At 39.8% G+C, this 13,605-nt stretch overlaps 1 protein-coding gene across 2 annotated transcripts in view; it reads right to left on the reverse strand.

Moving 5' to 3' along the window:
* Positions 1 to 13,605, reverse strand: part of PLS1 (plastin 1) — a 104,692-nt gene that overhangs the window by 6,848 nt on the left and 84,239 nt on the right. For both annotated transcript variants that reach the window (XM_081139297.1, XM_081139298.1), the window contains exons 11-14: positions 11,747 to 11,825; positions 8,172 to 8,286; positions 1,937 to 2,070; positions 1,350 to 1,473 (exon numbers count right to left, since the gene is read on the reverse strand). In XM_081139297.1, coding sequence (XP_080995423.1) covers positions 1,350 to 1,473; positions 1,937 to 2,070; positions 8,172 to 8,286; positions 11,747 to 11,825 — 452 coding nt within the window. The remainder of the gene's footprint in view (positions 1 to 1,349; positions 1,474 to 1,936; positions 2,071 to 8,171; positions 8,287 to 11,746; positions 11,826 to 13,605) is intronic.

Genomic DNA, 13,605 nt, shown 5'->3' on the forward strand with positions numbered 1-13,605 from the left:
CCCTTAGGAACCATCCTCTGGAGCCAAACTATTTCTCCGGACCTTCTGGGGTTTGCCTTTATTCAAGATGGACCCCTTCTAGGTTGTTACACCCCTCTGGTTCTCCACCAATTCAAATCCCTCCTCTCCATGGTGCTCAAATAAAATCCAGCTTTCTCCATCACTTTTCACTGACCATTCAGTTGGAAACGATCAATTAGATTTATCCATAATAATAGTTGCATTAATTCTTTGGATTTTATCATTTACTCTGTAGTGTCATTACCTTTGCAGTTTTACAAATTTATCTCTCAAATAAATGGTGAACACTGAGGGCCAAATTAATATTTTTAAAAATATGTATCTTTATTGATTTCAGAGAGGAAGGGAGAGGGAGAGAGAGAAACATCAATGATGAGACTCATTGATCAGCTGCCTCCTGCACGCCCCCAACTGGGGATGGAGCCCACACCCGGGCATGTGCCCTGACCGGGAATCGAACCACTCTGGGGCTCAGTTTGGGTCAAGATGAGAAGACTGAACTTATCAACTTCTAACATTTCTCCTGCTCTAAGATGTTGTTAAACAAATAGAGCAGAGGCAAAGAAGAGAATCAAGATGGGCAGCTAACTCTTAGGAGAACTCAGGGAGTCATCTGTTTTTATTTCACCAAAAAAATACAAATTGCTGATTTTTCACTTATAACAACATCACAAACACAACACTCACTGAATGAATGTGCCAAGCAGACATGCTTAGATGTAGCTAACATCAGCTTGCATGCAAAAGCGAAACAATGGAAATGCAAGAAAATTAGCGGACACGTATGTGCAAATCACACCTTAAGTGCTTTATGAATCGTCCACAAATGCCTGGGAGTGAGCGGTAAGTGCCATTATGAAGCCACATGACAAGATTGTTTTTTCCTACCAGTTTTCTCACTTGCCACTTGAATCGTTTGGCTGGCTCTGTTAGGCCTTGGAAATGATGTCAGAACAGTTCTGAGACTGCTGCTAGGGAGCACAAGACATTGCAGGTCCTGTATGAACAACGGCCTTTCAGCTTCCTCTTTCACCTGACAACTGGATTCTTCCGCTCTATTCTATTTCTTTCTTAAGATTAGATGATCGGAGTCTGATAGCATTAACCTGCATTTACACTCAATAGGACAAGCAATCGAAAATATAAAAATTCAAACTGTACATTTTTGGCTTACACATGCCAAATAATTAGTATGCCTAAGCTCACAAATTGTGTTCTTGAGATATAACAGTAATGTAATTCTGAACCTAAACCAATGTAACTCCCAATAAAAATTTCTTCCTAAACATAATTTTTCACCAAAAAAATTTTAAATAGCTTTTGATTACCTTGAAGCTGGAAATAGAAGTGTTTTTGTTTGCACTTTTAAGAGTCTGATTGACCCATTTAATTATAATGTCATCACTGACTTTTTCACCTTCTCCAAGATCTGATAACACATTCAATGTGTACCTGTAATAGAAAAGATGTATATTTGAGACTGAAAGGGGTGAAATTTACTCCCACACCATTGATATCAATATTTATATCAATATTTAGAGAAATATTTAAGAAATATTTCAGTTCTAACAAATATTTCTAATTTTAGTCTGGTATTTACACTTAGTTACAATCCAAAGTTATAAAGCTCAGGAATCAGAAACAAAAACTACTATATGGTATTTAAAAAAATTAAAACAACTGAATACAAAGTAGTTTTTAAGAGACATTAAGAACAGTGATTGTTTCTAGAGATCTATCCACTTTTTCAAAGAATTATTTACAAAGAATATATTTCAACAGTAAATCATTTAAAAATTAATATTTTTGTAGTATATTTCTCCTGTTTGTAATTCTTCAAAAGGAACTAAAATCTTAGTTCAAAGGACTTGCTGAAGGAAACTCTCAGCGTTGCTACAGACATCCCAGCCTTTACCTCCTCATGAGCTGCCACACCAGGGCCAGCGTCAGCGTGGCGTTCCCTTCGTTTAGGTCCTGCCCAGCAATGCCCACCAGGGAGAACTTGGCCTTATTCTTCCCAAGCTCCACTGCATAGTTACAGTTTTCAATCTAAAATAAGTAAAGGTTTCAGTGTAAAAGTGAATTTTAAAGAACGCATCTCTTGAATCTGCCAACCTAGTTCAGGCATCTGAAATGTAACTATGATGACAACTTAAGTTTATATTATAGAATCTCATAGTAACACAGCAAAATTAAAAAAATAATTATTCTAATTTTATAGTTGAAGATATCCAAAGCACTGAAGGGTTCACCTAGAATCACAACTGGCTAGAATTTTTTCAGATCCTTTCTTACCTTAAAAGTCTTGCCTGTCCCAGATTACACAGCTTATTCGTGGCAAATCTGTGACAAAACACCTAGGTTTCCTGCATTCCATTAATAGAAGTATAAATATAGTTTTGCCTACACTTAAAATTAAGGGAAAGAGAAGAAATGGTTTCATCAACAGTCTGGCTCCATCTGCAATATTTTTTGTCTAGATCTTACTTGTCCTCTGAAATCCCACGTTTAGCCCACTTCCTTCAGCACAGGCTAACCTTCGCTGTGCCAGCTGTTAATAAGCCATCCCTTGTTTGAGCTCCCAATAATGCTTATACACCATTATATACTTATACTTGGCATTTTATGTACTTTCTTTGCCAACCATAGCGTAAGTTCCCTTTAAAGGGCAAAAACTGTAACGTGTACAAATCTCTTCCCCAACCCGGCCCAGGACCCAGCACAGTGCCCTGCTTACAGTAAGAATCTGATGGATGAACAAGTACATTACTTACCTACACACACACACATACACACACACAACACAATTTATTTATAGATATAAATTCTTATGCATTTGAGCCCTTTGTCTCCAACCAAATTGTAAGCTCTTGTAATCTTGTAATGTATCACCAGTAATAAAAAGTACTTACTAAATACTTTTTAGAATAAAGTAAACTTGACTTAAGAAAAATAGTATAACTGGTTTCTCCTGATTTTCCTTCCCAAGTTGGTTGAAGCCTCACTGGAAAACAATCCAACCTAAGAGATAGAGATATTTTTTCTAAGACTAAGGTGACATTTCCAGAAAAGGTGAGGAAGGGACCACATAGTAACAGAACTTGCACACGTAAGTGGGTATTGTTCTCTAAAAAAGAGAATTCAAATTCCCGAAGGTCACTGTGTTACAAACAAAAATGCAGGGAGACCTGAACCTGCTGTAATATCTCCTTGGTTCCCTTAATAAGTTAAATAAAATCTTTGATGTGTATTCATTTTCTTGAAGTATAAGGAAATAAATAATATTCCAATATTCTTTATTTTTCCTAGTGGCCATATTACATTATAAATTTGGTCTGCCTACTAGAAGTACATGCTATAGAAACACACAGACTTGAAAACATGGAACAGGTTCGGAATTTACGAGAATAGCATCAGAGCTCTGATTAGGAACAGCGGGAGCAGGAGAGAGAACAACCAGCATGTTTTCCGCTGACACCCATTCCATTAGGAGAATTTTCCAGCAATTGTAACACTCACTTAAATATAAAATGTGTTTCAATAAAGGCCATTTGTTTTCTAGTTTGACCAAATTCCTGAGGGAACAGGGTGAGAAAGGAGCTCGGAAGAGGCCCAAGATGCGATGTGACCGCGCGAAAGGAAAATGGGAAGGGCGGCCAGCGGAAGGGGGAGATGTGCTCTCTCTTTCGGCATCATTTGGTTCCAAATCTGGCAAAACACTTAAGATCTGAAAACACTAGAGAGAGAGTAAGACATTAGGTTCCCAGAGGTGAGCGTGTGTGGCAGTGCTCGGCGCTCTGAAAACGACTCTGCTGCCCACGGCTGGGCAGCCCGGAGGCGCGGGCGGGCAGGGCGGCCGGGAACAGGCGCCCACGGGCGCAGAGAGGGGCGGGCACCAGGCGCCCACGGGCGCAGGGAGCGGCCGGGAACAGGCGCCCACGGGCGCAGAGAGGGGCGGGCACCAGGCGCCCACGGGCGCAGGGAGCGGCCGGGAACAGGCGCCCACGGGCGCAGGGAGGGGCGGGCGCCAGGCGCCGACGCCCTCGCGGGAGCCCAGCGGTCGGAGCGCCCGACTGGGGAGGCGCGGCTCGGGCCGCTCGCCAAGGGCACGTGGCACCTGACTGCGGGCTGGCCGCCAACCCGCGTGTCTCTGGCGGCGTCCCTCTCCCCCTCCACTCTCCCCGAACACTCAATGGGCAAATACCCCGGGGAGGACCTAAACAATATAAATTGGAGAGCTCCGTCTCGCGGCGCTGGCCGAAGAAACGATTACCAAGCACTGCAGACACTGTGGACAAAAGGAGAGCTTAGATCACCTGGAAAACGAGGAAGGGCGCGTGAGGGGGTGCGGGCCTCCAGGCGAAAAGACGCCGGGGGACAAAGGGGAGGGGCTGTTACGCGGCGGGCGGGCGCCGTGACCGCGCGTGGGCGCCGTGACCGCGCGTGGGAGCCGCGAGGTCCGGCGAACGCCTCGGCCGAGGCGCAGGCCCGGCGCTGGCCCCGCAGCGCGGCCTGTTTCCCGAGCACCCCAAGCGCACACCAGGCCTTACGCGTCGCTCTGCAAACAGCTAGGACTTGTTAAACGAAGCACCCTACGCATGATTCACTTGTGACACCTTATAATTAACATTAAAAAGTCCAGGTATAATCACGGATTCCATTTTTGTTTTCCTGTTAACATTTTCCGAATTCTACTTCCATGATTAGAATTGTAGGCAAATAAAATAAAATTTTAAATGTAGGCAAGTCCAACCACTAGAGGTACTGAAAAATATGAAAACAAATCTCTTAAAATCATACTATTCATTTAACTAATTTTAATATTATGATACATTTCCTTTGTCTTATTTTTAAAAAGTTTTTTTTAAAGTATAGACTATAAATACATATTCATTCTAGAGATCAGAAGAACAGAAGTCCTTTTTGAATGCACGTCTCTGTGTGTATTTTAAACAAATTAGATTCATATATATATGCCATTTTTTATCCTGCTCATTTCCATGTCACTGATAGTAAAATACTAAAAATGCTATTTTATGGTACATTTTACTTCATCTTACAGGTATATCCTAGTTTGTTAGCCCATTATGGAGCAACTACACTGCTTTTGCTTTTTTGCTCTGTTGCTATGATGAGGATTCGGGCAACTCCCTGTCTTTCCGATCGTTTCATCAGAATGGATAAGTGAAATCAAATCAAAGGACTTTTTCAAGATTACTGATCTGTAACACCAAGCTACATCTAGAAAGGGCATACAGACGAACATTTCCCCGGACATCGGATGCAGTGTGATCCAGCTGTTTCCCATTTGAAGCTGCGTTTCTTTATTGTGGATGAAACGCTGCTCATGTGTCCATTTCACTTCTGGTTCTGTAAACTGCTCACCCAGGTTCTTCCGTGTCCTCTGCTGCTATAACTTCAGTAGCAGCAGTCAGTTTTAGAAATGGGTTTGTATGAACTACTTACATGTAAGGATATTAACTATTGTCATATTTATTGCAAATGTTTCCAAGTTTATTGTTTACTTTTTAATTTTGTTTATGGTATTTATTTTTGTATACATATGTTTAAAATTTATATGTAATCTACAATATCTTCTTTTTCTTTGTAATTTCTTTATCACTCCAAGAGTAGATAATCATTCACCTTTTAAAATTTGTCTATACATGTTGACTTTAATTATAAAAAATGCACAAAAAAATAGCACATTGCTTCATAATTTGAGTTGTAAATGCTAAACACAACCTTCACTTATATTCTTCACACTAAATTCTTTTTTTGCAGCTTTAATGACATTTACTTTTTATATTTCAATTAGTTTACATTCAGTATAATAACAAGTTTTGACCATGTGCCTTATATATACCTCATAAAAACATCAGTTTAACTACCACATAGCAGGTGACTTAATCCAAAAATTTGCCAACCTTGCCCAACTGTCCTAGATCAAGTCTAAGTCATTAAATTCTTAGACAATCGTACACTTTACAGAGTGTTCCCCCTGATATTTCCATACCCAACTAGCACCATACTTAGTTATTACAATATTACTAATTATATTCTCTATGCTGTGCTTTACATTCTCATGACCATTCTGTAACTATCAATCTGTACTAATTAATCCCTTCACCTCTGTCCCCCAGGCCCCCAATCCCCCTCTCCTCTGGCAACCACCAGTCCAATCTCTGTGTCTGTGAGTCTGCTTCAACTTTTTTGTTCATTTATTTTGTTTTTTAGATTCCATATATAAGTGAACTTATGTGGTATATGTCCTTCTCTGACTGACTTATCTCACAGAGCAAAATACCCTCTCGGTCCACCCATGATGTTCAATGGTAAGATTCCACTCTTTTCTATGGCTGAGTAGTATTCCATGGTGTGAATGTCCCACAGCTTCCTTATCACTCGTTTACTGATGGGCACTTGGGTTGCTCCCAAATCTTGGCTACTGTAAATAACACTGCAATGAACTTAGGTCTGTATATATTCTTTCAAATTAGGGTTTAGGTTTCTTTGGATAAATACCCAGAAGTGGAATCACTGGTTCAAAAGGCAGCTCCATTTTTAATTTTCTGAGGAACCTCCACACTGTTTTCCACAGTGGCTGCCCCAGTCTGCATTCCCACCAGCAGTGCACGAGGGCTCCCTTTTCTCCGCATCCTCACCAGCACTTGTTTGTCTCATTCACCTGTTTTTAAGTGTTATTTATTATATTTAACCCTCTAAGTCTTTACCTTTAATCCATTTGAAATTTACTTGGTAGATGATATATGAAGATCACTTTTTTCCCTAAGGAAATAGTTAACCAGTTGTTTTGGCATCATTTTTTGGATGATCTTTCCTTCCCCTACTGACTTTAGCAGGCACCTTGTCATACATTAAGTTCCTGTAATTTAGGATAGTTTTCTAGGCTACTCTATTCCATTCCATTCTTATATATATATTAAACTATTTTAATTACTTTAGCCTTATGGTAATTTAAAAAATATTTTCTAACAGCTCCTCCCTCTATATCCTTAAAAATATTTTTTTAATGATGTAGGCCTGTTTCTTCTAGAGGAACTTTAGAATTACTCTATAAATCCCATCCCCCAACACATACATACAGATGCACACATATATACAAAAGGAGAGTTCTTGGAATTCTAACTGGAATTATTTTCCACCTAAAAGTTAATTCGCAAAAATTTAGTATCTTTATAATATTTAGTCTTTCTAGCCAGGAATATGGTTATATTTCCGTTTAGTCAACTAGAGACCGTTTTTAAATCATGAGAATGCAGGTAAATTTCACCATGGCCACACTGACAAGGACAGCACGGATCCCCACTGGAGGAAGGAGAATTCTGGAGATGAGCACTTCTCTCCACTGTTCATCTGCCAGGTATTCTCCCACCAACTGTGATCAAGTCACTACCCTGCTCAAAAATATTCCATGGCTTTCTTCTGCTTGTAGTTTAAAACCCAAACTCTTTAATCTGGCATTCAAGGCTCTGGCTGCAACCCCAACTTTTAGTGTTCACACCGAAATACTTTATACTCCCCATCTCTCTCCCTCTTCCTGACCCTCGGCCCCTCCTCCCGGTCTCCTGACAAAATTCTCTCCTTTTCTCAAAAGCCACCTCCTGCGTGAACCTGCTCATGACACGTGCAGCCTGCAGCCTCTTCTTCCTTAGAAAGCACCAGATCCGCTGTTGTGTGCACTGTGCCGTGCCGCAGCTGTTTGTACGTATGTCTCCCTAACTTCCTAAGGCTTCCTGAGGACCTACTCCATGCCTTGCACTATTTTATATCTTGCATTGCCCTGTACAAGTAATCAATAAATATATGTGGAAAAATGTTAACAAATAAGCAGTAAAGATTTGGCAAGTTTTGGCGATTATAAAATAAAATGCATTTATGATGCATCTCAAAGAACAGTAAGTGCTGGGACTTGCTGAAGACCGGACGGTCTGTGCAGCGTCTGGCTGGGGAAGCCGCCTTCGTCCTTCTGCTCACTGAGGCACCCTGGAAAGGCCACTCCGCCTAGCACGTTTGGCTTGGATCAGAACCGTGGGAACAGGCCACACTTCACTACACTTTGAAACACTCGAGACCCTCTGTTTTATATCAGAACAGTAAAAGCATATCCAGGCTGTTATTTCATTCACCTTCTTCATGTTCCCTCCGAGGGCAGGGTAAGGAGGCTTGTTGACATGGCTCCAGTTGACGGGCACGCGGATCATTTCGTAGAGCTGAAAGATCACCAGGGCATCCGCGAGATCACTGGAACAGGAGGGGAAGACGATGAAGGAGGTGGACCATTGGCACCGCCTCATTTTATTACGCACACTGGAGACGGCTTATGTCTTTAAAAATACAACAGGCTCACTTAACGCCTAAAGGCTGACTGGACACATCATCCCATCCAGAACTTCCATCCTAGAAATCGGTCCAAAATGTTTTCATCAATGTTTACAAACATATGTATGTACAAGGATATTCATCACCATAGTATTTATACATTTGGAAGCAACTTAAATATCAGGCAGTCGAGGCTGCTGAATAAACTATCCATACCATGGGCTCCTGGGCCACCACAGGACCTAATAAGGCAGATTTCTATGCACAGACACGAAAAGCTTTACAAGACGTACTACATTAAAAATGCAAATGGCAGAACACTGCATAGTTTATTATTTATTAAATTTCTTTTCAAAATTAAGAGTATTTAAGTACCTTTATGTCCATGGGCTGTTAATAGTGGTTACCTCTGGGCAGGGAAGGGTAAGGGGCAGATGATCACGTTTTGTTTTATTCTATATACTTATTTCTGGAAACTTGTACCATAGGAATGGAGTCTATATATTGCTTATATATTAAGATTATTAAGACTTTTTAAAACAATTACAGAAAAATCACAATAGCTATTCAGTAGGCAGTTGTTCATGTTAAATAGTAAGTGTTACAAGGAATCTGCCCTGGCCGGTGTGGATCGGTCATCCCATACAACAGAAGGTGGCGGGTTCGATTCCTGGTCAGGGCACGTGTGGGGGGCAGTCAATTGATGTCAATGTTTCTCACATCGATATTTCTCTCTCCCTCCCACTACCTCCCTCTCTCCCTCTCTCTCTCCTCAGCCCCCCTTCCTTTCTTTAAAATCAGTGAAAAACCATGTCCTCAGGTGAGCATTTAAAAAAAAAAGAGGAAGGAACTTATGAGCAAGTAGGAGTTATTGGCATAAGAATAGTCCTACTTTGGATTCAGAAAAACATATTCTCTTTAAGTGCTCAAAATACGTCTATTGAGTCTGTTTTCAAGTCTGTATGCTAAGGACATAAACAGCCATTGATCTTAAACTTTCGAGGTCTGTGATGTATACTGTGGCTTTTCTCTCTCAACAGCTTGTTCACTGAGCTATGTTTAGCTAAGATTCGTATTAAAGTTACTTTGCATCTGTGAGCACACACCACCCTGTGCTGAGCAATCGAGGGAGAGAGTCTATTATGAATGTAATTAAGAGCTGACTAGGTTATCTATAAGCACCTGGCTTCTGGAATCTCATCTATTTCATAAATTTTTCTTTTTTACTTTAAATGAATTCTTATTTCTTTGTAGTATGGTATTATTATTATTCATGTTTTGCAAGTAGAGAAACTGAAACCCAGAGAGTTAAAATGATTTCCAGAGAGTTCAAGGTGTGTTCCAGAACCACCTTGTCACAGAAAATTCTAGAACTAATAGTTCTTAAAATAGATTTAATAACTTGTTAGAGGAGAGAACTGTCAGCTAAGGTCCATCTAAATTATTCTGATGCTTTGGTTGGTTCCCATTTGATATACTGTGGGGGGGGGGGGAGAACTAAAGTCACTTACTGGGTTTAGGAATATGACCTGGACACAAATTCATGGGCACATGGTTGGATGGCAACTGAACCTCCAGCTGTTGCTCTTCTGTATTCCAATAGGTTATAGGACTTTTGAGAATTTTCTGAATTCTCTTTCCCAAGAAGAAGTTACATATGCCTAGAAGCTTGTGTTAGCATTTCAGGATCTATATAACTACAAACAATCTTTAATTTAAAAATCTGGTCAGTTCTCTTCGCCACTGTCAGCCGTTGAGAACTCTAGTGTTCATGACCATTATGAACACGTCACCATGAGTCTCAACAAATTTGAACCCCCTAGTTTTAAATTTACTTTTTAATTAAAATAGAAATATATGCTCATTATAATAGCAAAACAAAATAAAATACCATACTTATGTTACTAAGATTAAAAAAAGTCTCTGCAAACCCCCAACACTACTGCCAAGGCTGCACACAGTTCAGTATTCGTCCCTCTAGACTTTTAAAAAATTCACACACAAATATGTACATACTCAATTTTAAAATAAAATTGGGATCATACTAGCCCTATTATTTTTTTCTCTCAATTATATATTGCAGACATTCCTACTGTCTCTAAAGATCTAGCCGCTCCTCCCCTGCAGTATCTGGGTCCTTCACTGCCCTGCTGCTATGGCAGGAGTTCTGGTCTACATGACATATATCTCTTCTCATTTAGCTGATCTTACATACCCTTAAAAGTTTATCAAATATGAGTCTATCACATCAAAGCAAGTTACCATAATAAGGCACTACTGGTTTTAGATTTTAAAGAATATTTTGAATATACACCAAGAAGCAGAAATTACTCCATCATAAATTCTCAGCCAGTGAACTTGGTCTTTTGTGGCATTAATCTCCAGTTCAGATTGAAATAATAATTTAGTTAACGTTCATTAAGGCATTTCCCTGACTGTGCAAATTATTAATAGGCTTAATTAGGCCTTTTTTCTAAAAAATATACAATGAGCTGAAGTTTAGTTCTTTTGCATTTTTGAGTCAGGCTGGTAGGTCCTATAATAAAGAAAGAAGGAAGGTTTCCTTTTCAGCCATACCTAGAAAGGCTCATTTTTATTATTAGCACCGAGAGCACAAGAAATTATTCAGTACAATATTTTCTTAATCCTACCAATGTTAATAACATATTGTCATTTTTAAGAAATTGTTAAATGGTTAGAGCAGTGGCCTTTGGACTGAAGAGTCCCAGGTTTGATTCTGGCCAAGGGCATGTATCTCGGTTTCAGGCTCAAACCCTGGCCCAGTGGGGGAGGGCGCGTGCAGGAGGCAACCAATTGATGTGTCCCTCTTGTATCCATGTTTTTCTCTCTCTCCCTCACCCCCCCACTCTCTGAAAAGCAATGAAAAAAATATCCTCTGGTAAGGATTAAAAAAAAAAGAATATGATACATTATAACAATTAGGGAAAACAAGTTATTTCTATGAATTAGAAAATACACACAACAAATTATGGCATGATTGATGGTTCTGGCAAAATAAACTGTGACTTATAATGAAAGATATTGATACAATGATAAGAACTATTTATAAAATATTACTATTATTCTAATCTGTTAAAATGGAAATAATTTATTTTCCTTATCTATAAGAGTAAGATGGATTATCTTTACCAAATTGCTTATATCATCAAAAATTATAACTAATATATATTATCTTTTTAAAAAATGCTATACTTTTCTTTTAAAATCCATTCCATAGCCAATTCCCAGCATTCTGAAACTCTAAACACTGGCTAAAATTCTTGTGATTTTTAAAAAATGTTCTCATGTAAACATACCTATAGCTTGAAACCAGAAAAGTTGGACTGTAGCCATGAAGCTGAAACACAACAAAAGTGTTTACCTGTACAAATGATTGATGTATGGGTTGACCCCCAAGGAGTTCATCCAGTTTCGAAATGTCCTTTCTTCCTTGCTCTCTCCTAGAGTAGACACAAGTCCACACTGATGATTCAGGACAAAAGGAATCAAGAACCGCATTTCAAACCAGCCAGGCAGGTACAAACTGGCCATAAATACTTTGCCATGGTTCCTATGATACTACAAAATTTTTAGGGGAAAATATCTCTTATTGCCAAAGTCCCTTTCTCCCTTCTGTCTAGAAAGCCTCTATTTGTTATAAATTTTTCCATCTAGATTTCCTTACATGATGTCTGTGAACTACTGAGCCATGGGTTTCTCTGTCCAGAAAAGTAACTAATAAATTTATGTGGTCATATCTGGAGTTAGAATTATATGCAAAGGAAATGGTTAAAAACTAATAAAAGAAAATCTTTAAGCAGTCAGGGTAGTATTAGCACATCAAACAGAAACAGAAAAGCTGTACCATTTCCAACTCCGCATTACTAAATCTGTATAGATAGGGTTTTACACAGAAAAGTTGCTGGGCACACAAACCTACATTTTAATTACACCAAACAGCAATAAAGGAGATGGGATTACAGGTCAGATAAAAACACGCAATTAGTCAAAAAACTTTGATGCATATATGCATGGCCTATGGGCACAGACAAGAGTGTGGAGAAGGCCTGGGGAGGGGGAGAGGGCAGGTGCTGGGTGGAGGGGATCAATGGGGGGGAAACTGGGACATCTGTAATACTTTCAACAATAAAGATAAATTAAGAAAGAAAAAAAACAAGCAATGAGGGGATGTAACTGCTTTACAGGCTTCTTGAGTTACTTTAGATTGTCACTATTGAAAATACATTAAGGGGCACAGCCCCATACAGGGAGCTAAGAGAAAGACTTTTCATCACAGTAAATCCCTAGACCAAAAGGACCACCTCAAGGAGAAATTCCTGCAGGCACTATTCTTTAAGCTGTGATTACCTAAACTCCCTGAGCATTCCCTTCTGGTATCGTTTACAAAAACAAAGTGAGCAGAGAGGGACGTGGGCCCTCCTTGCCCCTTCTGCCTCTACTCATCCCCTGACTGCAAACAGTCCTCAGTGACTAGAAAATCGTTTGTTTTTCAGCAAAGTTAAGGGACAAAGGAATGGCCTAGCCTGCATCTCATCACCAGACTTCTGAGAGATGAAGCATTTACAGTGCACCTCTCATCACTTCTAAACCGAGGCAAGTTCAAGTCACTCTCCAGACTTTGTCTCCGGTGAGAGTCCCAGGACAATCTGGCCTATAAATCTACAGCCGCCTGGGTCCAGGGGCCGGCCCCTGTAGAGCCATCCCTGCAGTCATCTTCACGCTGCGGGCACAGACATTGTAAACTGCAGGTCCAGAGGAGAAGCCCAAGCCTTGTAAACTCTAAAGCATCTGTTCTTTGTTCTGCGTGTTCAGGAAGTAATCTGCCCACTGTACTTTCATGTGGTTCTCAATGCCATTACCTAATGGCTTTCCCCGAATCTGTCTAAATTCTTGCTCTATAAATTATATAACCATATAATTTTTTGCCTAAATGTTGTCCCCTCTTGTCTGCATAAAAGGCAACTGATTATTCTGTTGTATCTGCCACTACCACTCTTCATAATAAACGGCCTACATGAGAACCTTTTTAAAAAGAACCAATTGAAACTAAGTAAGTCTAGAAACCATGCTTGCCTTGTTTTATAGGAGTTATTAAACAGGTACGAATTAAAAATCTGAACTTTCCCCCAAGTAACTAAATACAAACATACTATAATCAACAGCTTGATGCATGTGACTTGGGTTTACCTTTTAGTTGTTTCTCTACAATCTGTTATTTTG

Source organism: Miniopterus schreibersii, assembly GCF_964146895.1.
Source record: "Miniopterus schreibersii genome assembly, chromosome: 5".
Classification (NCBI taxonomy): domain Eukaryota; kingdom Metazoa; phylum Chordata; class Mammalia; order Chiroptera; family Miniopteridae; genus Miniopterus; species Miniopterus schreibersii.